The sequence below is a fragment of the Piliocolobus tephrosceles genome, chromosome 16 (assembly GCF_002776525.5).
Source record: "Piliocolobus tephrosceles isolate RC106 chromosome 16, ASM277652v3, whole genome shotgun sequence".
Lineage (NCBI taxonomy): Eukaryota > Metazoa > Chordata > Mammalia > Primates > Cercopithecidae > Piliocolobus > Piliocolobus tephrosceles.
This window is the reverse complement of record NC_045449.1, coordinates 8,808,642-8,834,311: the sequence shown is the minus strand read 5'-3', so window position 1 is coordinate 8,834,311 and position 25,670 is coordinate 8,808,642. Positions and strand designations below refer to the sequence as shown.

The 25,670-nt window shown below is 45.1% G+C and overlaps 1 protein-coding gene across 8 annotated transcripts in view; it reads left to right on the top strand.

Annotated features, from left to right (window-relative positions):
* The window catches only part of PIK3R6 (phosphoinositide-3-kinase regulatory subunit 6), a 61,077-nt gene that overhangs the window by 2,827 nt on the left and 32,580 nt on the right, over positions 1 to 25,670 (top strand). For 2 of the 8 annotated variants that reach the window (XM_023190885.1, XM_023190881.1), the window contains exons 2-5: positions 13,777 to 13,877; positions 23,744 to 23,827; positions 24,793 to 24,884; positions 25,550 to 25,618. In XM_023190885.1, the coding sequence (XP_023046653.1) occupies positions 13,865 to 13,877; positions 23,744 to 23,827; positions 24,793 to 24,884; positions 25,550 to 25,618 (258 nt within the window). In that variant the 5' untranslated portion in view covers positions 13,777 to 13,864. Of the gene's footprint in view, positions 1 to 4,187; positions 4,392 to 4,560; positions 4,970 to 11,318; positions 11,385 to 13,776; positions 13,878 to 23,743; positions 23,828 to 24,792; positions 25,153 to 25,549; positions 25,619 to 25,670 lie in introns of those variants that run through there. The other 6 variants (XM_023190886.1, XM_023190888.1, XM_023190882.1 and 3 more) reach the window with 5 other exon arrangements.

The following is a 25,670-nucleotide window of genomic DNA, read 5'->3' as shown; positions in this document are numbered from 1 at the left end:
GTGGCTCACGCCTGTAATCCCAGCACTTTGGGAGGCCAAGGCGGGAGGATCACGAGGTCAGGAGATCGAGACTATTCTGGCCAACATGGTGAAACCCCGTCTCTACTAAAATACAAAAGATTAGCTGGGCGTGGTGGTGGGCGCCTGTAGTCCCAGCTACTCGGGAGGCTGAGGCAGGAGAATTGCTTGAACCTGGGAGGTGGAGGTTGCGGTGATCCGAGATCATGCCACTGCATTCCAACCTGGCAGTTAGAGCGAGACTGTGTCTCAAAAACAAACAAACAAACAAACAAAAAACAAAACACACACACAGACTTGGGGATTGGGAGAAATAAGGAGATGCTGGTCAAAGGGTATGAAGTTTCCTTTAGATGGGAGGAATACGGTTTCTGAGATTCATTGCACAGCAGGGTTACTATAGTTAATAATGGTGTATTGTATATTTCACAACTGCTAAGAGAATAAGTATTTCAAATGTTTTCACCAGGAAAAGGATAGGTATTTGATGGATATGTTAATTAGCCTTATTTCATCACTCCACGTTATATATGTCTATCATAATATCACTTTGTGCCTCATAAATATATGCAATTATAATCTATCAATTGACCATCAAATATAAAAGTTTAAATTTAAATCTATATTTAAATATCTATATATCCAAATATCTATATGTAGACACTGCACACTCTTCCCCAACTCTAGAACCCCTCCCTCCCCTTCCCAAGGTTATTCTTATAGCACTATCTTTATCTAATATATGATTTAATTATTTGGTCGATTTCTGTCCCCTACACATCCACTAGAGTGCAAACTTTTTGAGAGCAGGCATTTTGTGTATTTTAACTTATGTCACATCCCCAGGACCTGGAACAGTGTCTGACACATAGGAGGTGCTCGGGAACTATGGAATAAGTGAAATAATGAGTGAATGCTGTAGGCAGAGTGAGAGGCCACGGCGGGGGTGACCACAGGGCGTCTCCCAGGTTGTTGGAATTTGTCCCTTTGCCACTTTCCCGCTGCCTATTTTGGCTGCCAGGAGTCTTGCTGACTGCGGGTGGAGGCTGGTGTATTGCTCTCCTGTAATGTCTTATTCTTGCGCTACGGCGGGAGGGAGAGGAATTTTTAGATGAGCCCTGACATGCTCATCTAAAACATGCTCATGACATGTTTGATTGGTCAGTACCTTGCACACTGCCCTTGTGGCACAAAAGCAGCAGTCAAACATTGCAGCCTCAGCTGTCCATGATAGGGCCCGAGAAAGATCGGCCACCCCCAGGTGACAGAGGTAGCTGCCAGGTCAAAGTGGCACAACGTCCTTCTCACCATCGTGTCTGTCTCCACGCTTCCTATGGGACTGCTGTCTTCTCTGCAGTATTCTGAGCATCAAACTAATCTCTGTTTCCTGTGTCGTTTATTGTAGCAACCATACCCAATAGACTTGTTTCTGTCATCTAGCCCAAGAGTAGCTTTGGGACAGTGACCCTGCCTTGTCTTCCTATGAGTGCCTGACATTCATTCATTTATTCAAGCATATTTATCAAGGGCCTTCCATGTGGTATAAACAGTGTCAGGTAATGGGGACTCAACAGTGAGCAAAATGGAGCCCCTGCCCATGGGGAGCTTATATGTTAGTGGCGGCAGCCAGATGATAAACAAATGCAATAGCGTAGTCCCCTTACCTGCAGGGGACACACTCCAAGACCCCCAGGGGATGTCTCAGACCTCCAAAACTACTGAACCTGGCTGCTGTCAATCAGAACACATTTCTGCTCAGGTCTTGCACCCACACATTTAATACCCTTTCTATCTTAATGAAGCACTGTGGCCACAACTTTGCAGTTTCAGATGAGACAGCAAAACTAGCAAAAAGGTCTTCTTCCTTCACAATTTCATGGCTAGAAGATTTGTTCTTACCACAGATCTTAGCTACTTCAATATACAATTCTTTTCTTTCCTTGTTAAGATGAGAACTTTCGCCTTTTCACTTCAAGGAAGCACTTTACAGCTTCTCCTTGGATGATTGACAGCAGGCAGGTTCAGTACTATTGGAAGTCTTAGGCATCCCCTTGGCATATCTGAATTGCCAGCCTCACTTCTCTCGCACCTTGAGGCCATGAGTAAGTAAAATAAGGGTGACTGGCACACAAGCACTGCGACACCGCGACAGTTCGTCTGATAACCATGATGGCTTACAGTCAGGTGGTACACACCGTGTACACCTGCTGAACAAAGGGACGCTTCACATTCTGGGCGGGACAGACCAGAAAGGTGAGAGGTTTCATCACGCTCCTCAGAACAGTGTGCAATTTAAAATTTAGGAATCATTTCTTTCTAGAAGTTTCCATTTAGTATTTTTGGACCACAGTTGACCTTGAGCAACTGAAATTGCAGAAAGTGAAGCTGCAGATAAGGGAGGATTACTGTACAGGGCATCGGGTGCTAGGGAGAAGTACAGAGATGCGCCGTGTTTGTTGAAAGACTTCTACGGGCACTGTGTGGCAACCCTAATGCCCAGCCCATTTCAGACATTCTGCAATTAACTTTTCTCTTGGTGAACTGCAACTTGAACCACAATATAGAACATGGATTGCCAACATGTCTGCTTTTTTTTTTTGAGACAGAGTCTCACTCTGTCACCCAGGCTGGAGTACAGTGATACAATCTTGGCTCACTGCAACCTCTGCCTCCCAGATTCGAGCAATTCTCCTGCTTCAGCCTCCTGAGTAGCTGGGACTACAGGTGCACGCCACCACACCCATCTAATTTTTGTATTTTTAGTAGAGACGGGGTTTTACCATGTTGGCCAGTCTGGTCTTGAACTCCTGACCTCGTGATCTACCTGCCTTGGCCTCCCAAAGTGCTGGGATTACAGGTGTGAGCCACCATTCCCGGCTCGTGTCTGCTTTCAAGAGCCCAATAGGTAGCATAAATGGTGATGTGGACAGGCTGATAGTGCTGATGTGGTGTGCCTGGCACTGCCCCCGGCTTCAGAGTTCCCATTGTGAACTCAACAGGGACACTGCGGTCCTGGGGAGCACATGGCCCTTCTACAGGGAAGCTGCATGGCTACTCCAGCTAACTGTCACCACACGGGATCGTGGGTTTGGTGTCGCTAGATCTTCCAGTTACTCGTTTTAAATAAAAGCTGGAAATCTTGATTTTTAGATGAAATATGACTTTTAAATGTTGGCCACAGATTCAAATTTCCAAAAACGGTGGCGTCTCCTGGGGAAGGAAACCGATGGGCCAGAGCAGCAGTCCCCAACCTTTTTGACACCAGGAACCAGTTTCATGGAAGACAAGTTTTCCACAGATGGGGTTTGGGGGTGGGGAGGGATTGGCTGGGTGGGGAAGGGGGCTGGGGCTGGGGATGGATTCGGGATGAAACCACTCCACTTCAGGTCATCAGGTATTAGATTCTCTTAAGAAACGGGCAGCCTGGATCCCTCGAATGTGCAGTTCACAATAGGGTTCAAGCTCCTATGAGAATCTTATGCCCCTGCCCCCACCCCACCGCTGATCTGACAGGAGCGGAGTTCAGGCGGTCCTGGTGGCCCACCAGCCACTCACCTGCTGCCATGTCCCTGGTTCCTAACAGCCCATGGATGAGTGCAGGTCCACAGCCTGGGGTTTGGGGGACCCTTGGGCTAGAGGATAGCTAAGAAGGAGCCTGGCCTTTCACTGCATAGCTATCTGTGCCTTTTAGAGTTTTGCCATATACATGGTTTTTTATGTGAAAAGTGAATTTTAAAAGTATACTAGACAGAGCACAGTCTCTGAGTCTCTGACATGAGTCTGCGAAATGGTTAGTCTTCTTAAGTACTGTATTAGTCAGGTCACTCCAGAGGAACACAACAAATAGGATTGAGAGAGAGATTGGGAGGTGGGTAGGGGGTGGATAGAAAGCAAAAGGATGTATTAGCAGGGATTGGCTCCTGTGATTGTGGCGGCTGAGGAGTCCCTCATCTGTGGTCTGTAAGCTATAGAGGCCCGGGAAAGCCCGTGGTGTGATTCCAGTCTGAGTCCAAAGGCCTGAGAACCAGGGAAGATGATGGCGTCAGTCTCCACCCAAGTCCGAAGGCTGGAGAATGAGGAGCGCTGATTTTGTCCAGGGGCAGGATGGAGGTCCCAGCTGAAGCACAGAGAGCACATCTGCCCTTCCTCCTCCCTCTTGTCTATTTCAGGCCCTCAGCAGATCACGTGATGCCCACCCACATGGCTGAGGGCAGATCTTGACTCACTCCCTCCATTCAGATGCTCATCTTTCCTGGAAACACCCTCACGGACACCTCCAGAAATAATGCTTCCCCGGCCATCTGGGTTTCCCTTGGTCTGGTCAAGCTGACACATAAAATAAACCATCACAAGCATGCTGCATGCATGCAGCGGTGAGAGAGTTTCAGTGTGCTAATGGTGGGCCATGGGTGTGCGAGGTCTGTTCCAGGGGTCTTGGGCAAGTACAGCCACCCTGCGGTCATTACGAGGTGGCAGACTGGTAGACCATGCAGCCCCAAGGGGCAAGGACTGTGTCTCATTCATTCATCTCTAACCTCTCAGGTCTTGTGCAATTTCTGCCCCATGGATTATGTTCTGAAGAGGCTCTTTGATTTACTCAGCAACCTCAGCCACCCGAAACACTGCCAGGAACTCAGAAGACAGCCAGAGGGCCTTCTGAGCAAATAGAAGTTGCAAGTCCATGCATGGAAGTTTGATGCTCTTTTCATTGATCAGTTCTCAGGCTTTGTTTCTTCATTTTACATACAAGACAATTGCATATGCTTATCCGGCTTCCCAGCCTTCAGCAAATTGGCAGTCGGGTGGAGGAGCAGACACAGCCCAGGCAGGGCTGCAGCCAACGCAGAAGGCACTTGGTTCAAATCAGAAAGAGGCACCCCTCTGAGCAGACAAATTACAGCAAGTTCCTCTTTGGACGGATGAATTGCAAAACCTCACCCTCCCTGCCCAGGTAAATTACAAAAAGGCCAGCAGAGCAGTGGGCTCGACTGCAGCCTCCACTCACCCACTACGTGCAGGACACAGTCGGTGCTGCTGAAATGAGGAATCATACATGAGAAGTCAAACAGTAACAGCCACTCAGTGTAGGATAGGGTTGTCCTCACCTACTGATAGCTCCTGCCATCATCACCGTTTTATGGCACGGTGCATGCAATCAGCTTCCATCAAGACTCATTGAGAAAACAGCCAGGTGCCGTGGCTCACGCCTGCCTCTAATCCCAGCACTTTGGGAGGCCAAGGTGGGTGGATCACCTGAGGTCAGGAGTTCGAGACCAGCCTGGCTAACATGGCGAAACCCTGTTTCTACTAAAAATACAAAAATTAGCTGAGTGTGGTGGCAGGTGCCTGTAATTGCTGGCCTCAGGGAAGCTGAGGCAAGAGAATCGCTTGAACCCAGGAGGTGGAGGTTGCAGTGAGCCGAGATCGCGCCACTGCACTCCAGCCTGGGCGACAAGAGGGAAACTCCGTCTCAAACCAAACCAAACCAAATGAAACCAAACCAAACAAGATTAATTGAGAAAACATTCAGAAGCATGGTTTGGTGCTTGAAAGGGCAAGCTTTATTTCCTAAAAAATTTCTTCTCATTCCTGAAGCGAAGACACATGAGATGTTGACGCATTTTGAGAATGAGCTGCTTCTATTTCCATTTCCTGTCTACGTGCAAGCTTGTCCCTTGGGGGCTCTTCCCCTACACTGGTGTGGCCAGCAGCCCCAAAGGACAGGAAATCGACCACAAAGGTCCCCTGGGGGAGGAGCAAGGAAGCAGCACCTGCACAAATATATAGAAACGCTGAATAAATGTTTGATGAGTGAATGTGTGAGTGACTGAAGGAATGAACAAGTGATCAGGGAGGCTTTCTGACAGTTACTGGTAAAGTTTCTTAGAATTTTACTTTCCTTTTTTTTTTTTTGAGACAGAGTCTTGCTCTTGTTGCCCAGGTTGGTGTGCAGTGGCGCGATCACGGCTCACTGCAAGTTCCGCCTCCCAGATTCAAGCGATTCTCCTGTCTCAGTCTCCCGAGTAGCTGGGATTACAGGCACCTGCCACCATGCCCGGTTAATTTTTTTGTATTTTTAGTAGAGACGGGGTTTCACTATGTTAGCCAGGATGGTCTCGACCTCCTGATCTTGTGATATGCCTGCCTCAGCCTCCCAAAGTAGAATTTTAGTTTCAATTAAAACTCAGCCCAGAAGCACTCTCCATTTGCCACAAAAACTCCTGGGATCTTATACTTCTCTGTTAGTCTTTATCTGTGAGATTTCTTTTCTTTCAAGGCTGCCCCACATTCGTCATTAACCCATGCCACCCCAGACAGAAGTTTGTGTTCATTTTATTTTACTAAGACAGAGGGGGGCTCTGTGAGGTTTAGAGAGGGGAAAGGAAGGCATGTGGAGGTCACAGGAAGTGGCCACGACCCTACGCCCCAGGTTGAGATCTGGGCTCTAGCCCTGGTTCTATCCTTCAGTGGCCACGTGGCTTTCGACAGTATTCTTCACTTTCATTCATTCATCAAATATGCATCTAAAATAGATATTCATTGTCCACTGAGTGGGTGCTGCCCTAGGTGCTGGACACGCTGCAGTGAAGAAGACACGCCCCGTCCCAGTATTTGTGGAGTTCACATTCTAATTACTAGCCAAGAAAACAAAGCCTGACAGGAAAATTTTCCATACTGATAAATGCTATGAATAAAATCAGAGTGTGCTGCAGTGTGACAGGGAGGGCTATTTTGGACAGGATGGTCAGGAAAGGCCTCTGAGAAGGTGACATTGACAATGAGACCTGAATGTTGATGGGGAGCCAGCTGTGGGGAAAGCTGGGGGAAGTGTGCTCCAGGCAGGGGCGTGCAAAGGTCCTGAGGTAGGACCAACTTTGGTGGGACGAGATGCAGCGGGAGAGGTGTGCTGGGGCCCGATCAGGTGAGCTTGTCGGCACCGTGGAGTTCACTAGAAGATCGAGGAGAAGCCATCGGAGATCTTGAATCAGAAAATAGATTATAAGGGAAAAGAACGGGAGCTGGGAGATCCTGTAGGGGTACTGCCATGATCCGTGCAAGAGATGATGGTGGCTTGGACCTGGTGGGGCAATTCAGGTGGAGGTTATAATGATCATTCTCCACATCCACACAGGTCACACAGGGGGACCTGGGAACCCCAGCCTCCTGCACCCCATATGGAAAGCTCCTCGCGGCTTCCCTCCACCACTGGATATGGGGTCAGGACCTGAATCTGCCTCATGCCCACCTGCCTGTCTACCCCACGCAGTGGCTCTGCTCACACTGCCTTGCCGTTTTCAGCTCCTCCCCCTTAGACTGGAAAAGACTCAAACTCAGCCAGAGTCTCATTTTCATGAAATAAAATTTCAGGAGGTTGGAGTTTTCATGTTTGAATTTTCATCATTCATTCCAATTTCGATGCCTACTTTTATTCACAAAGACAGGCCAGGGTGCATTTTTAGACAGAACAGCACGGAACCCCAGTACGTTCCTCTCTGTACTGGGGTTTCGGGTCCCCGATCTCCAGGCCCAGCCCTTTATCTACAGGGTGTTGTTCAATAGTCTGACATTGTACCTGGCGCTTTTGGGTGTGTGATCTCACAAAGGAGGTGGCTGAGGCTCAGAGAGGCCAGAAAAAAAATGAGCCACACAGGCTAACGGTGGGGGAGCCCAACTCCAACCCAATTCTTCAGACTCCAGTCAGTCACGCCCACAGCACAGCATGAATGAGCTTCTTAGTGCAGCCGTCCCTGAAGCTCAGGGAGGGGAAAAGGGGGATTATTTTAATAACTTTATTGTTGTTGTTGTTGTTATTTAAAAGTTAAACCCACAGCACAATGTTCTTAAATTGACTGGCGGGCTTCCAGCTGTTCATCTTATTATGATGTTCCTGAACAGAATATGTTAGCTCTCTTCTTTTGTGTGTGCCATCTGTTATACAAAAATAAGGTCAAATGTACGTAATATTAAGAAATCAGAAAATGTAGAAATGTATTAAAATAAAAACTACCTGCGACCCCACTCTTTATGGGTAAGTAAGTCACCTTTCTTGTAGTTTAGTGTGTATCATTAAGAGGTAAGAGACTGACACACAAGTACAGTTAAAACTGGGGAAATCTGAATAAAATGTATCGACATCAATATCCTGGGGTTTTTTTGTTTGTTTGTTTTTGAGACGGAGTTTCGCTCTTTGACCCGGGCTGGAGTGCAGTGGTAAGATCTCAGCTCACTACAAACTCCGTCTCCCGGGTTCAAGCAATTCTCCTGCCTCAGCCTCCCAAGTAGCTGGGATGACAGGCACCCACCACCACGCCTGGCTAATTTTTGTATTTTTAGTAGAGGCGTGGTTTCACCATGTTGGCCAGCCTGGTCTGGAACTCCTGACCTCAAGTGATCCACCTGCCTCAGGCTCCCAAAGTGTTGGGATTATAGGCGTGGGCCACTGTGCCCGACCAATGTCTTGGTTTTGATACAGTAACATCATTTTGCAAGGTGTGGTCACTGGGGGGAAACTGGGTAAAGGGTACCCAGGAACTCTGTAATATTTCTTGCCACTGGATGGGAATTTACAGTTATCTCAAAATTAAACGTTTGCTCTAAAAAAGAGATAGAGATTCCTTTATCTGACACTGACCTATTTTCTGACCCTGTAGTTTTTGTTTTTTTTTTTTTTCTTCTTTTCTAGAATGTCATATAAATGGAACCACATGGCACGCAGGCTTTAGAGCCTGGCTGCCTTTACTCAGCATAACGTCTCTAAGATTCACGCATGTGGTTGCACGTAGTTCTCTTTTTAATGCCGAGTGTTGCGCTGTGTGGGTGTATCACAGTTTGCTCATCCACGCACCCACTGAAGGCATTTGTGTTGTTCCCGGTTTGGGGCAATTCTGAATAGAGCTGCTATATATATATCCACGAGCTGGTGTTCATGTGGAACGTAAGTTTTTATTCCTCTGGAGGAAATAGCTAAGGATTACAGGATCAGACAGTAAGTGATGTGCAACCTTATGAGAAATGGACAAACTGTTTTCTGATTGTGCCATTTTGCATTCTCACCAGTAACGTCTGAGAATTCCAGTTCCTCCTGACGGGTTGATGGGTGCAGCAAACCACCATGGCACGTGTATACCTACGTAACAAACCTGCACGTTCTGTCCATGTATCCCCGAACTTAAAGTATAATTTAAAAAAAAGAGAGAGAGAGAGAGAATTTCAGTTCCTCCGTGTGCTCTCCAGCACTTTCTATTGCTCATTTTAAAATCTAGTCATTCTAATAGGCATATAGTGAGATCTCATGGTTTTCACCTGCTTTTCCCAAACTGCTGATAGCATTGAGGATTTTTTCATGTGTTTATTTGCCTTCCACATGGTTTTTTTAAATAAAGTATTTATTTAGATCTTTTGCCCATCTGGGGATTATTATTTGTTTTCTTACTGTTGAGTTTTGAGAGTTATTTATTTATCCTACATATTATATATATTTTTTGTCAGATGCGATTTGCAAATATTTTCTCTAGGTCTATACTTTGTTTCTTTATTTTATTTTATTGTTGTTGTTTGTTTTGTTTTGTTTCTGAGATGGAGTCTCGCTCTGTCACCCAGGCTGGAGTGCAGTGGCACCATCTCGGCTCATTGCAACCTCTGCTGCCCAGGTTCAAGTGATTCTCCTGCCTCAGCCTCCTGAGTAACTGGGATTACAGGCGTGTGCCACCACACCCAACTAATTTTTGTATTTTTAGTAGAGATGGGGTTTCAATATATTGGCCAGGCTGGTCTCAAACTCCAGACCTCAGGTGATCCACCCACCTTGGCCTCCCAAAATGTTGGGATTATAGGCGTGAGCCACTGTGCCCGGCCTGTTTTTTCATTTTGTTAAAGGCATCTGTCACAAAACCAAAGTTTTAAATTTCCATGAAGTCTAATTTGTCATTTTTTTCTCTTATGCATCATGCTTTGGTATTGTATCTAAAAACATTTTCCTTAACAGGAGGTTACAAGGATTTTTTCCTGTGCTTTCTTCTAAAAGTTTACTGTTTTGAATTTTACATTCAAATCTATGTCCACTTTTAGTTCATTTTTGTGTAAGGTCTGGGGTTTATGTCAAGGTTTTGCTTCCTGTTTTGCATATTAATGATCAATTGTTCCATCACCATTTGTTGAACAGATTCCTTTCTCCATTGACTTGCCTTTACAACTTTGTCAAAACTCAATTAACCATATCTGTGTGGTCCTGCTTCTGAACTCTGTTCTGTTCCATTGATTCATGTGTCCAGTCCTTCACTAATAACTTTATAGTAATTCTTAAAATAAGGAGTGCAAGGCTGGGTGCAGTGGCTCATGCCTATAACTCCAACACTTTGGGAGGCCGAGGTGGGAGGATCATGAGGTCAGGAGTTCAAGACCAGCCTGGCCAACATAGTGAAACCCCGTCTCTACTAAAAGTACAAGAATTAGCTGGGCATGGTGGTACGTGCCTGTAGTCCCAGCTACTTAGGAGCCTGAGACAGGAGAATTGCTTGAACCCAGGAGGCGGAGGTTTCAGTGAGCCAAGATCACACCATTGCACTCTAGCCTGGCGACAGAGCGAGACTCCGTCTCAAATAATAATAAATAAATAAATAAATAAGTAAATATTTAGAGATAAATCTAACAAAACATGCAGGAGCCATATGATGAAAACTATAAAATGCTGATTAGATAAATCAGAGAAGACCTAAATAAATGGAGAGAAATACTGTGTTCACTGATTACAGGCATGAGCCACCGTGTCTGGCCTAAATATTTATTTTTTAAAAAATATTTGCGGCTATTGTAAATGGTATTGTATCTTCCGAATTCAGCCAATACAGATGTACACCATAATTTTATGACTGCATGATATTTTGTTGCACAGATGAATTTATTTACTTGGTACTCTATAATTGTGCCTTTATTTTTTTAATCTGGTTTTTCTCCATTGTTAACAATGTTTTAATGAATGTTGTTGTACATATCCTTTATCCATTTGTCCAATATTTCCCTTCGGATAGGTTTCTAAAAGTGAAATTGCTTGGACAAAAAAGTATGAACGTTTTGAGTTTTGATAAATATTGTCCAGCAGTCACCCAGAAAGGCTATACTAATTTCTCTTCTCACCAACTATGTATGACTGGAAATTTTCTCATATCCTATCGTTGCCAATACTGGATGTCATTATCTTTTGTCAAAATCTTTGCCACTCTAATTTTTTTTTTTTTTTTTTTTGAGACGGAGTCTCCCTCTGTCACCCAGGCTGGAGTGCAGTGGCGACATCTTGACTCACTGCAAGCTCCACCTCCCGGGTTCAAGTGATTCTCCTACCTCAGCCTTCCGAGTAGCTGGGATTACAGGTGAGTACCACCATACCTGGCTAATTTTTGTATTTTTTAGTAGAGACAGGGTTTCATCATGTTGGTCAGGCTGGTCTCAAACTCTCGACCTCATGATCTGCCCACCTCGGCCTCCCCAAGTGCTGGGATTGCAGACATGAGCCACCGTGCCCGGCCTGCCACTCTCATTTTAATATTCATTTCTATGATTGTCAGTAAGCTGAAATTGTAGTACATTATAATTACAATCCATTGCTGAATTCAATTAGTTGATATCTATTTTTAAATGTTATATAGATATTTGTAGGTGAGCAGCGTGGTCTATTTTGCTGTTTTGGTAAAATATGGATGTATAAAATTTACCATCTTAGCCATTTTTAAGTATATAATTCAATGGCATTAAGTACATTCACAATATTGAGCAATGATTACTGCTATCCATTTCCAGAACCTTCTCATCATTCCAAACAGAGACTCTGTACCCATTAAACAATAACTTCCCTTTCATCCCTTCCCCAGTCCCTGGTACTTTGTCACACTTGCTGTCTCTGCCTCTGTGATTTTGCCTATTCTAGTTATATAAGTGAAATCATACAATATTTGTCCTTTTATGACTGACTGACTTCACTCAGCATAATGTTCTCAAGGTTCATCCATGATGTAGCATATATCTGAATTTCAGTCCTTTTTAAGGCGGAATAACTTTTCACTCTATGTATACATTATATTTTGTTTATCCGTTCATTGCTTCTCTATTGATGGACATTTGAGTCGCTTCTACCATTTTGCTGTTTTGAATAATGCTTCTATTAAGATTGGTATGCAAGGATCTGTTTGAGTTCCTGTTTTCAATTCGTTTGGGTATTTACCTAAAAGTGAAATTGCTAGATCATGTGATAATTCTATGCTTGACTTTTTGAAGAACATGCCATACCATTTTCCACAGCAGCTATGCCATTTTGAATTCCCACCAGCAATTCACCACATCCTCCCAGAGTCTGCGCCCCAGAGCAATAAACTCAATGATTGGAAAGCAGGGGAACTCCAAACAAATACAATTCTCCACACCCTTACCAATGCTTGTTTTTTTTGTTTGGTTGGTTTTTTTTTTTTTTTTTTCTGTATATATAAAATGGTCATTCCAATGGGTATGAAGTGTGTGATCTATTTTTTTTAAACTACCTTTATTAGATTCTGGTATCAAGGTTAAGCTGTCCAATAAACTGAGAATCTTCCCTTCTATCTCCATGTTTTGGAGCAGATTAAATAACATAGATATTTTCTTTGTAGGTTTGAAAAAACTTATCAGAAGAACCATCTGAGCCAGACATCACTCTCTCAGAGCTAGTTCTTTGACAACTGTCTCTATTTCCTCACTGGTTACAAATATAAGCAATTTTTCTAATTCTTCTAGAGCCTTTTGAGTCATTTTTATTTTCCTAGAAAACCAGGTGTGACACAGGGGACTCAGATTTTCTTTTTTGGTATAAATACATATATATATATAGATGACATTTATCATTTGTAATATTGTCTCTTTTTTATCTCTTCTGAGATTAGCTTTCCCAATTATATGTTTGTCTGTTTGCTTGTTTTCTTTCCAAAAACAAGCTCTTGGATTTGTTTGGAGTTCCTCTGCATTCTGGTCATTGGGTTTATTGTTCTGGGGAGCAGACTCTGGGAGGATCTTCCACTGGAGTCACAGTGGCGCAGCCAGAGGTCATGCTTAAGGGAGGGCTCTAGAGCCAGACGGTCTGAGTTCAAGTCCTCATTCCTTACTTGCTACTATTTGACTTTAAATAGTTACTTAGCCTCTCTGTGTTTCAGTTTCCCATCTATAGAACTGGGGAACGGGGAGAGATAGAACCTGCCTCATAAGTTTAATATTAATATTAAAAAGTTGATATTTCTTAAGTGCTTAGAAAAGTGATGCCTGGCACATAGTAAGCACTACATAAGTTTTCTCTTTTCTCTTTCTTTTTTCAGCCAAAGTCTTGCCCAGGCTGGAGTGCAATGGCACCATCTCAGCTCACTGCAACCTCCGCCTCCCAGGTTCAGGCAATTCTCCTGTGTCAGCCTCCTGAGTAGCTGGAATTACAGGCACCTGCCACCATGCCCAGCTAATTTTTTGTATTTTTAGTAGAAATGGTTGGGCTGGTCTCGAACCAACCATAACCATGTTGGTTGGGCTGGTCTCGAACTCCTGACCTCAAGTGATCCACCTGCCTTGGCCTCCCAAAGTGCTGGGATTACAGGTGTGAGCCAACGCACCCAGCCATAACTTTTCTTAAATACAGCTAGACTTCCCCTCAGTGTGCTAGAAGCCTAGGTCGCTTAGGAGCTTCTCCATTTCCCAAGGTGATTTCTGCACCTTCCCACTGCTTCCACTAATTAACTGCCTCTTATTTTACAGAACCACCTCTGTGCAGAAAAGCAACCACCTTGTTTTCTATTCTGCTGCCTAAGACAACCACATCCTCCTCCTACACCCAAAGACTCCCATGGAGAGCTCAGGTAAGTGTGGTGGGGGGAAAGGGGTCTAGTGAGCCTGCTGCTGAGTAGGGAAGGCCCTTCTCATGCGTGAGGATGCCTCTAGCGCTAGCAGGACCCCCTGCACGTAGACAGGCTGCAAGACCACAGTTTGGGGATCCTGCCTAAATGTGAGAACATCTTGAGAGTTGGACATCTACACACTTGCACGAGGCTCCAACTGCTCGCTGGACACTGAGCTTGACAATGGGAATAATGACAAGAATAGTCAAGATTTATCGCCAAATACTTGCGACTATTTAACAAAAACCTATATCGCACTTATAATGGATTGAGGAGGGATAAAAGCACTTGACAAATATTAACTCATTTAGTCTTGGTTAACCCTGTAAGATAGGGATTGTTACTCTTGTTTCACAGAAGGGGAAATGGAGGCATACCAGGGGCAGGTAGTTTTCCCCCAGTCACATAGCTATTGAGTGGTCAAATCAGGAGTGGAACTCAACAATCTAGCTGCAGTGTCTAGGCTTAATGATTTCAGTATGGATTGCCTTGCACAAATGCCAGAAGGATTCTGTGAGGTGGGGCTAGCACTGTGGTTATCCTCATTTTTCTGAAAGGGAAACTGAGGCCTGGAGAAGTTATATAATTTGCTCAAAGCCACACAGCTACTAAGTGGCAAAGCCAGAACTGGGGCCTAGTCTGGCTGATTTCAAAGCCTGGACTCTTCACCCTATGTCAACTTGGGACAACAGGGAAAGATGACCGTCCCCCAGCAAGGTGTGCATCATCTATTGGTCACCCGGAAAGTCAAAGATCACACCTTAGGCCACCAAGCCGAGACTCTAATTCCCCTAAAGATCCCTGTCCTGGGGAAGGGAAGGGCACCCCCTAGGCAGGGTCAGCTGCTCAATTGTTAATATTCCTATGACATAAATTCTTTTGACATCCATCCATCCATCCATCCATCCATCCATCCATCCATCCATCCATCGAGAGCCTCGTCCAATCAGAGGAAGCTCCATGGAGTCAGGCAACCCCAGTGAATCCTGTTGTTACAATATTCTGGGTCATCCATAACCAGCTGGGGTTTGGAGTGGGAGGCTTGGGATGGGGAAGCACTGTGAAAATCTCCTAAATACAGTCAGGCACTGTATATTGGCAACGTTTTGGTCAACGACGAGCCTTATAAACAGCGGTGGTCCCATGAGACCCATATTTTTACTGTGCCTTTTCTATGTTTAGATACGTTTAGACACACAGAAACTATTGTGTTACAATTGCCTACGGTACTCAGTGCAGTCACACGCTGTGTAGGTTTGTCGCCTAGGTGTGTAGCAGGCTATGCCGTGTAGGTTTGTGTAAGTGAGCTCTGCGATATCCATACACTGATGAAATTGCCCCATGACATATTTCTCAGAACACATCCCTGTAGTTAAGTGACACATGAAGGTATTTCAAAACCAACTTACTTTGCACTCACGTTATAACAATAATTACATGCCATGCTGTCTTTTAGGAAAAGAGGTGCACCAATAAGGGTTTGTTGTATATAAGCAATAGAAACTGATGTGGCCAATTTAATTGTTTTTAAATGTGGCCAAGCATCAAAGGAAAAGCTGAAGCACCAGACACCAGAAAGGGCAGGGAAAGCACAGCCCTGCCACCAGGACAGAGAGAGGTAGGCAGTGTCCTTGGAGAGCACACCAGGCGTCCTTCCCTCCCGGCCATTCTCTGCCCAAGCCTGAGACAGAGACAGAGAATATCAGTCTGGGCATCCTGGTTCTGTGCCCACACCAAGGCTGAAGCTAAGTAGGCACCTGGGTCACAGTCCCACCAAGACTGCAATGAGCAGGGAGGGACACTGGGCAGGTGAAACCACTGACTTCCCCCTCCAAAGGTGTGGCAGATGACTCCCAGATCCAATGGGTAAAAGGAAACATCCCCAAATCAGGATGATTGCCCTGGCAACTCAGAAGAGGAGTTCTCCCATCATGACCAGGACTGCAGTTGTCTTTCCACATCATGACTTTTTTTTTTTTTTTTTTTTGAGACGGAGTCTCTCTCTGTCACCCAGACTGGAGTGCAATGGCGCCATCTAGGCTCACTGCAGCCTCCACCTCCTGGGTTCCAGCGATTCTCCAGCCTCAACCTCCCAAGTAGCTGGGATTACAGGCGTGCACCACCGTGTCCGGCTAATTTTTCTGTATTTTTAGTAGAGATGGGGTTTCACCATGTTGCCCAGGCTGATCCTGAACTCCTGACCTCAGGTGATATGCCTGCCTCGGCCTCCCGAAGTGCTGGGATTACAGGTGTGAGCCACCGCGCCTGGCCTATGATTGTTTTTAACACTCTCCACCTTCCCACAGCTCTTGGAGTCCTCCCATCCTACAGTTAACAAGAGGGGTACCTGAGAAGTAAAATATTTATTTCAGGGTATGCAAAACAGCAATATTTCAGGAGCACCAAGCTGTTGTTATTTTGCCATGCCTGCAAACAGGGGTAAGATTGCAAAGGTTTTCCAAACAGTCTGAGCCTTTATACTGCACAGGGGTAAGGAGGATCAGGTGTAGGCTGGAAGAGGTGCATCTGGGTACTGGAGGCCCTCTAGGTGTGGCTTTCTGTGATTGGAGAGGCAATATGTGACAAAGGTAAGGGCTCTAGACCTGGAATCTATCAAACAGGGAGAGAACAGTATTTGTCCTGCCAAACTCACAGGGTGCTTGTCAGAATCAAGTGAGATTAGACATTGGAATACACTTTGCATATCCATGAGTCAGTCAGAGAACAGTAGCTGCTTTAAAAGCAAATGGTCCCAAATGTCAGAGGATTAAGACAAAACATGCTTATTCTTACTCTCACCACAGTCCAATTTGAGCTTCAAGCAGACAATGAGACTTATTCCGTCTTGTGGAAAGGGAAGAGGAGTATGAAGGACAGTGCAGGGAACACAGGCCTGCGAGTGACTTACATCATTTCCACCACATTCCACATGCATTGGCCAGAATGCAGTCACATTGTTTTTATCTAACTGCAGAGGAATTTGGGAAATGCAGTATTGCTGTCTCCTGGCGACAAAAATGAACTTGGTTTGGTGAGCACATAGCATCACCTTACCACACCTATGGAAGACTCTCTGTGTGTACGCCTTTCAAGTGCTATTTAAATGTTATGTATTCAAGGAGGTGAAAGATCTTGACAAGTACAAAACACTGCTAAAAATAAATTATAGATGACATGAACAAATGGAAAACAATTCCAATGCTCATGGATTGGAAGAATCAATATTGTTAAAATGGCCATACCACCCAGAGCAATCTACAGATTCAATGCTATTCCTATCAAACTACCAATGTCATTTTTCACAGAACTAGAAAAAACTATTCTAAAATTTATATGGAACCAAAAAAGGGCTCAAATAGCCAAAGCAATCCTAAGTAAAAAGAACCAAGCTGGAGGCATCACATTACCTAACCTCAAACTATACTACAAGGCTACAGTAACCAAAACAGCATGGTACTAGTAAAAAATTGACACATAAACAATGGAACACAATAGAGAATCCAGAAATAAAGCTACATGCCTACAGCCACCTGATCTTTGACCAAGTTGACAAACATAAGCAATGGGGAAAGGACTTTCTATTCAATAAATGGTGCTGGGATAACTGGCTAGCCATGTGCAGAAGAATGAAACTGAACCACTACCCTTCCCCATATACAAAAATTAACTCAAGATAGATTAAAGATTTAAATGTAAGACGTCAAACTATAGGAATCCTAGGCAATACCATTCTAGACATCAGTCTTGAGAAAGAATTTATGGACTAAGTCTTCAAAAGCAATTGCAGCAAAAACAAAAATTGACAATTGGGACCTAACTACACTAAAAAGCTTCTTTTTGTTTTGTTTTGTTGAGACAGATTTTCGCTCTGTTGCCCAGGCTGGAGGGTAGTGGCGCAATCTCAGCTCACTGCAATCTCCACCCCCCAGGTTTAAGTGGTTCTAGTGCCTCAGCCTCCTGTGTAGTTGGGATCACAGGCGTGCATCATTACGCCTAGCTAATTTTTGTATTTTTAGTAGAGATAGGATTTTGCCCTGTTAGCCAGTCTAGTCTCGAACTCCTGGCCTCAAGTGATCCGCCCCTCTCTGCCTCCCAAAGTGCTGGGATTACAGGCATGAGCCACAACACCTGGCCTACACTAAAGAGCTTCTGCAAAGTAAAAGAAATTATCAACAGAGTAAACAGACAACCTACAGAATGGGAGAAAATATTCACAAAGTATACATTCCAACAGAGGTCTAATATCCACAATATATAAGGAATTTACACAACTGATTAAGCAAAAAACAAATAACCCTGCTTTTAAAAATGGGCAAAAGACATCAACAGACACTTCTCAAAAGAAGACATACAAGCAGCCAACAAATATGGAAAAATGCTCCATGTTACTACTTATCAGAAACATGAAAATCAAAACCATCTCACACCACTCAGAATGACTACTAGTAAAAAGTCAAAAAACAACAGATGCTGGCAAGGCTGTGGAGTAAAGGGAATGCTTATAGACTGTTGGTGTGAATGTAAACTAGTTCAGCCACTGTGGAAGTCAGTTTGGAGATTTCACAAAGAACTTAAAACAGAGTTACCATTCGACCCAGCAATCCCACTACTGGGTATGTATCCCCCAAGAAACAAATCATTCTATCAAAAAGCCCCATGCACTTGCATGTTTATCACAGCACTATTCACAATAGCAGAGGCACAGAATCAACCTAGGTGCCCATCAACAACAGACTGGATAAAGAAAATGTGTTGCATATACAACATAGAATACTATGCAGCCATAAAAAAGGACAAAATCATATCCTTTGCTGCAACATGGATGGAGCTGGAAGCTACTACACTAAGTGAATTAATGCAGGAACGGAAAACTAAATACTACATGTTCTCACTTACAGGTGGGAGCTAAACTTTGGGTACTCATGGACACAAAGATGGCAACAATAGAAACTGGGGGCTACTAGAAAGAGGAGGGAGGGAAAGGGGGAAGCGTTGAAAAACTAGTTAGTTTGGATACTAGTACTACTCACAGTTGGGTACTATGAGTAGTACTATTATTAGTAATAGTACTCATAATACCTAGGTGATGGGATCATCCATACTACAAACCTCAGCATCAAGCAATATACCCAGGTAACAAACCTGCACATGTACCTCTTGAACCTAAAATAAGAGTTAAAAATGTTTTAAATGAAAAATAAAAGCTTTAATATTAATAATAATATTAATACCTAATTAGTAATATCCCACATTCCTGGATGCAGAGGAGGATAATAATAACGGATGCTATTTATCTATTGACTATTTGAGTCATCAAGGATGTCAGACCTGCATATCATATATGAACAATGCCGAGTCACTGGAGACACAGGAAATATCCCATTTCTTTCTTTAATTTAATCAAATCAAAACCAGCTTCAATCTCTCATTTTCTAAGGTTAGGATGAACTCTAGCATCATTCACTTGGAGTGCTTTCCTGTCCGTGGGAGTTTGTAAAAGCTCAGGGTTTATAAAGTCCAGGTAGTTGGAAAAGGTTGTGGTCTCCAGTCCATGATGGCTGCAGCCACCAGAACTGCTTGGCCAGACTTGCAACGTCCAGAGGGAGATAGAGCCTGCCTTGGGGGACGGTCTCATGCTCTGGTGAAGATGGCTCAGGAGACCTTTGCTGTGGCATCAGAGGCACAGGGTTCAGTGCTTAGCGGCCCCTCATCTGACCTTTGCCACCACTGGTAAACTTTGTCCCAGCTGGTCTGATTTTCCTCATTCCCTGGAACCCTATATCTCTTGTGCCCTCACAGTCTTAGGGCATCCAACCTCCACCCTTGGGCTGGGCCACTCTCCTCTTTAAAAGCATCAACCTTCTTCTGCACTTAGACAATCCAGCTTGATTGGCTCAGTCAACTTGCCAGGAGCCTCAGACTGAAGTGCCTTCAGGCGCCAGGCAGAGAATGTCAATGAGTGAAACCGAGGCATGGGGAACTAGAAAGACCTAGAGAAGCTGTGCTCATCTAAGGGGGCAATTGCTCCCCACCCCCTACAATTGTCACATGTGAGAAGAATGCAGGTTCAGTGTCAACAGATTGTCAGATTTTTAAGAGACGCCAGAAACCCAAACTGTTATGCAAAATCTCCTGACTTGTAAATGTTGGCAGCTAATTCATTGCTTTTTTTTTTTTTTAAGACACTATACAAGCCCAAACAAAACACATAGCAAGCCAGATGTGGACCAAAGCCTGAGAGTTTGTTTTAGCTACCCAGACATTCAAAAACAAAATTTATTTGAAGTGGTCTCCCAGGGCTACTGGCAACTTCTCTATTTTTGTGTGAAACACAAAAACTCAACTTCCCTTGCAAAGCAAAGGGACCTAGAGTCAGAAGACAAAGGCTTGGCTGCCCTTCTGATGAGGGGAATGAGAGGAAATCACATTTGTCACAGTTTTCAGCCTTTCCGTGCAAATATGCAGTGGAAGACAGAATAAGAAAGAGAAATAAGGAAGGAAAAAAGAAAGGAAGGAAGGGAAGGAGAGAGCAAAGGAGGGAGGAGAAGGAAAAAGACTTAGCACCAGCTAATGTTCTAATAACTCATCCTGCATTAACTCATTAAATCTTCATGCAAGGTAGAAATGCATAGATGGAGGAAAGACTGTGACCAACCTTCAAGCCAAGATAAATGATGTCCTTGACAGTCTGGGGAGATGATGCTCTGCCCAGCAGAGGGACCGGGTGAGCAGATGCAGCTGTAACACCCTGTCTACGCTCAGCCTGGAGGAGATTCAGGACCAGGCCTTGCCAGGGACAAGTGTATCACAGGGGACACATGAGAGCCAGGAAGAAAGTGGGGGCTTCAGGGATGTGGCCCCCGTAGGCTTTGCACGGGTCTGAGGAGGGGCCAGACCATGGGCACTAGCATCTATGGTGACTTGGCCCAAAAAATTGTTAACTCTTGGACTGCAATCTGCCAATTTTTAAATGTGTTATCTCTATTCTACTTACTTCCAAAGGAATCTGAGACAATTCAGATGTAGATTAAGTAGAATATAAAGCAGGAGCACCAAAAAGGAACCAAGAAGAGAGATCCCTGTCACATGAGATGAGCTAATTTTTGAGACTGGGCCCCAATTTGACCATAAGTTTCCTGATAGCCAAGTCAAAGAGGAACTCTTGAGACACGTGCTTTGTGTTGTCTGACAATTAGAGAATACACACTCACCTGTAATGGCAAACTCTTGGTGGGAGCTAATTGCAAAGAGGAATTTATTGTATGAGGAGTGTTTCCCGTACTTTCTGTCTGAGTCCGGATCTGCCAAGGAGCAGACACCAAGTTCAAGGATTTATTTGGGGAAACACTTGTGTGACAGAAACGGAGGGGGACCTGGGAGAGCAGCTGTCAGACCCTAGTGCAAATCTGACTCCGAATGAAGGAGAAAAGGAAGAAGGAGCAGTGGAAATGCCTTGGACTGATGGGAGTCCAAGAAAAGCTCAGCAGGGCAGTTTTAGAAGCTTGAGCATCTCCTGGGGAAGGGCCTGCTTTAGAACCACTACCATACCCTGTATTGGCTGGGAAGTGTGGCTCAGCAGAAAGTGATGGATTTCACAGCTGTCTTAGTCTGCTTGAATTGCTATAATACAAAGGAACACCTGCAGCTGGGTAATTTACAAAGAAAAGAGGTTTATTTGGCTCAGGGTTCTGCAGGCTGTACAAGAAGCAGAGTGCCAGCATTTGCTTCTGATAAGGGCCTCAGGGCTCAGGAAGCTTCCACTCCTGGTGGAAGGGGAGCCAGCGTGTACAGATCACATGCTGAGAGATGAAGCAAGAGAGAGGAGGAAGGTGCTAGGCTCTTTTTAACAACCAGTTCTCAGGGGAACTAATAGAATGAGAACTCACTCACTATCACAAGGATGGCATTCATGAGGCATCCACCTCCATGGCCCTAACACCTCCCATTAGGCCCCACCTCCAACACGGGACCAAATTTCAACCTGAGATTTGGAGGATCAAATATCCAAACCACTGCGACAGCACAGCAGCTGGGGACCTGCATCCATTAAACTCCCGGTAGTGGGAGATGAGCGAGGTACATTCTCACAGCTACCACACTTCCCAAATGTCAGTTGCTTATTCTTGTACCACTTTCATGGTTTTTTTTTTTTTTTTTTCCATGTCAATGTACCACTGTTAAAGAAAAAACTTATTCTGACACTTGTTAAAATGGTAAGGAAGACCTATCCAAGACTATTGCATTAGGAAAGAGAAACTAGGCTCAACGTGGAATAAGGAAAAGCCAGTTGGGAATTTACAGCCAATAGGCAGAGTGAAGGGGTCAGTGGATGGAAAATTCCTAAGAGGGGACATCAAGGGTCGGGGCATTCTTGCTAAACTGAGCTAACGGGATTCTTGCTAGAGGCAGGTCAAATTCTTGTACATGTGCAAATTCTTGTACATGAAGGGGTGCAGGAGATATCAAGGGTGGGGGATTCCAACCTAAACTGATTTGGCAAGATTCTTGCTAAAATTGGAATGGGCAGGCCAAAGGCAGGACAGGAGCCAAGGCTGAGGCCCGGTGAAGACGAGGGCTAAGAGGGGGCCGAGTAAGGTTTGGTCAAGGAGAGAGTCTTTGTTATTACCTGTCCTGGTATGGATCTGACATGATTCTTCAAGTTGACTTTAGATTTTAGCTTTATGCTCGGACGGGAGACTACCGGAAAACACAGGGGGCTGTAGGCTTCAAAAGAATAAATAAATAAAATAAATAAGTTTTAGCTTTATGCATGGATTGAGGAACTATTAAAAACAATGGCAAAGGCCGGGCATGGTGGCTCATGCCTGTAATCCCAGAACTTTGGGAGGCCGAGGCAGGCGGATCACAAGGTCAGGAGATGGAGACCGTCCTGGCTAACACGGTGAAACCCAGTCTGTACTAAAAATACAAAAAATTAGCCAGGCATGGTGGTGGGCACCTGTAGTCCCAGCTACTCGGGAGGCTGAGGCAGGAGAATGGCATGAACCCAGGAGGCGGAGCTTGCAGTGAGCTGAGATGGCGCCACTGCACTCCAGCCTGGGCGACAGAGTGAGATTCTGTCTCAAAATAATAATAATAATAAAATAATAGTAATAATAACAAAAACTGCAATTACTTTTGCACCAACCTAATAGTTTTATATATATATATAATATATATATTTGGAGAATATATATATTTCATATACATATTTGGAGGATATATATATTTATATATGTATATTGTATTTATATACATATTTGTATGTATATTTCATATACATATTTGGAGAATATATATATTTCATATACATATTTGGAGGATATATATATTTATATACGTATTTGGAGGATACATATATTTCATATATGTATTTGGAGGATATGTATATTTATATACATATTTGGAGGATATATATATTTCATATACATGTTTGGAGGCCATATATGTTTCATATATATATTTGGAGGATATATATTTCATATATATGAAAATACATATATGTATTTTCTAACATGCATTAAAATAAATGCATAACTATTCAGATTTTAAGGTCATTTGTATACCATCTAAAATTGTCCTGCATACCACCAGTGGTACACATACTGCACTTTGGGAAATGCTGATTTTACAAAGAACACAGAAATGTGGAAGGAAAGGCTATATTCCAGCCCTGGCTGGCATGCTGGCTGCCAGCTCTAAGTAGATTACTTCGGGCACCTCTTGAGGCTCAGAGAAATGGCTAAAGACATTCTCAGGAGGAATGGAGGTGGGACGAGGGTGAGGCTCAGTGGACTGAGTTTCCTCCCACCCCTACTACTTCCCAGATGTGGAGCTGGACCTCCAGAGGAGCGTGCAGGCTGTGCTCCGGGAGCTCAGCACCCAGGCCCCTGCCCTGCAGAGCAACCAAGGTAAGAGCCAGCTGGCGGCGGCAGCTGGTCCCTCTGACCTCCACCCAACCCCAGCCAACAATACACACATACAGGAAAGGGCCTGGGCCTGGAGCTCATGGGGCAAGGGTCTTCTCGCCAAACCCCTTTCCTGCTGGAAATACCTAGAGCCTGAAGGACTGAGAAGGCTTCTCTGCTCCCTAGTTCAACCCTCCCAGCAACTGCCACAGAGCACGTTGGGGATCTGCCACCGTTTTTCTTTCCTTTTTTTTTTTTCTTTTGTTTTTGAGATGGAGTCTCACTCTGTCACCCGGGCTGCAGTGCAGTGGCGCAAACTCGGCTCACCGCAACCTCTGCCTCCCCGGTTCAAGTGATCCGCCTGCCTCAGCCTCCCGAGTAGCTGAGATTACAGGCATGCACCACCACACCTGGCTAATTTTTGTATTTTTAGTAGAGATGCAGTTTCACCATGTTGGCCAGGTTGGTCTTGAACTCCTGACCTCAAGTGATCTGCCTGCCTCAGCCTCCCAAAGTGCTGGAATTACAGGCGTGAGCCACGGCACCCAGCCTGCCACCCTCTTTGTTAACCACCTTCCCTAGCTTCACTTTCAAACCTAATTCCCCTCGCACTCCAGGCCTGCAGAACTTCCAGAATGTGGCTAAGGGCACACACCTGCAAGCACTGCTGCTCTGTGATCCGCACGCATACACCTGTCACAACCTGTCCCCACTGGTGTCCCACCTGCCTTCCTTTCTGCCCTGGGAATTCACTATCCACAAAGGGCTACAGATCAGAACTTCCCCCTTGGGAGGAGCCCACCCCGGTGCCCCGGTGCACCTGGAGCCAAACGCTGGTGGGAGGGTCAGACCTGTGGCTGGTCGGAGCTGCAGCTGGGGCTCCAGGGCTCCGGGTCCTGCTCAGAGGGGTCTCCGGTAAGAGCTTCTTCCCACCTGGTCATGCTGGGCTCCCCTTTCTCCTGGCCCAGGCATGTGGAGGTGGTCCCTGCACAAGAAGGTCGAGCGAGATCCTGGGAAGAGCCCGGCGCTGGTCCGCATTCTGCTCAGAGAACTGGAGAAGGTGAGTTTCTGGACCTCAGGAAGGAAGATGGGGATGAAAGGAAGAGAGGGGCCAGTTGGGCAGGGGCTCAGTCCTGGCAGCTGTGTGTCGCCCAAGCTTTGGTTGCCTGCATGATTTTTATCATATGCATCTCCCTCCTGTACTTTTACAGAAGCAATATTTTCTTTACATCGACTCTCATTGTGTTACTTGAATAAACATCTTTCAAAAAGAAGCGCCATAATGCGACCACAAATGGAAAATCCATATCACTTGTCAGAAACAGAAGGTGCCTATACACATCAATATACGATTATTGACGTTTCTCAAAATTATCCTTGGGCCACCTACATTATCCTCCACATTACCCAATGTTGTGCTTGCAGCTGTGTGGGAAACACTGCGCTCAAGGGCGGCTCCAAGCTGGGGACTTGTTTGTGGCTTTGCTGCGACTCCTACCCTAACTGAATTTGGCCCCTCACCTGCTCCCACACCTTCCCCGAGGGGCTTCCTCACCTGTGTGCCCTTCCTCCCCACTCCTCTATCCAGAGCAGACAATGGCCCTTTGCTGTCCCCCTGGCTGCCTTCCACCCCATCTCCTGCCCACCCCCAGCCTAGACTGCCTCCTGCTAAGAGATGGGGAGTCCCCCAGCCCAATACCTGTCACGTGATCTCCTGTTTTCCAGGCGGAAAGCGAGGACCTCCGGCATGTCATCATTCCCTTGCTGCACACTGTAATGTACGTGCTCACCAAGGTGAGCCGGGGACTGAGGTCGAGGTGGTACTGGTGACCTCCATGTGGCTGGG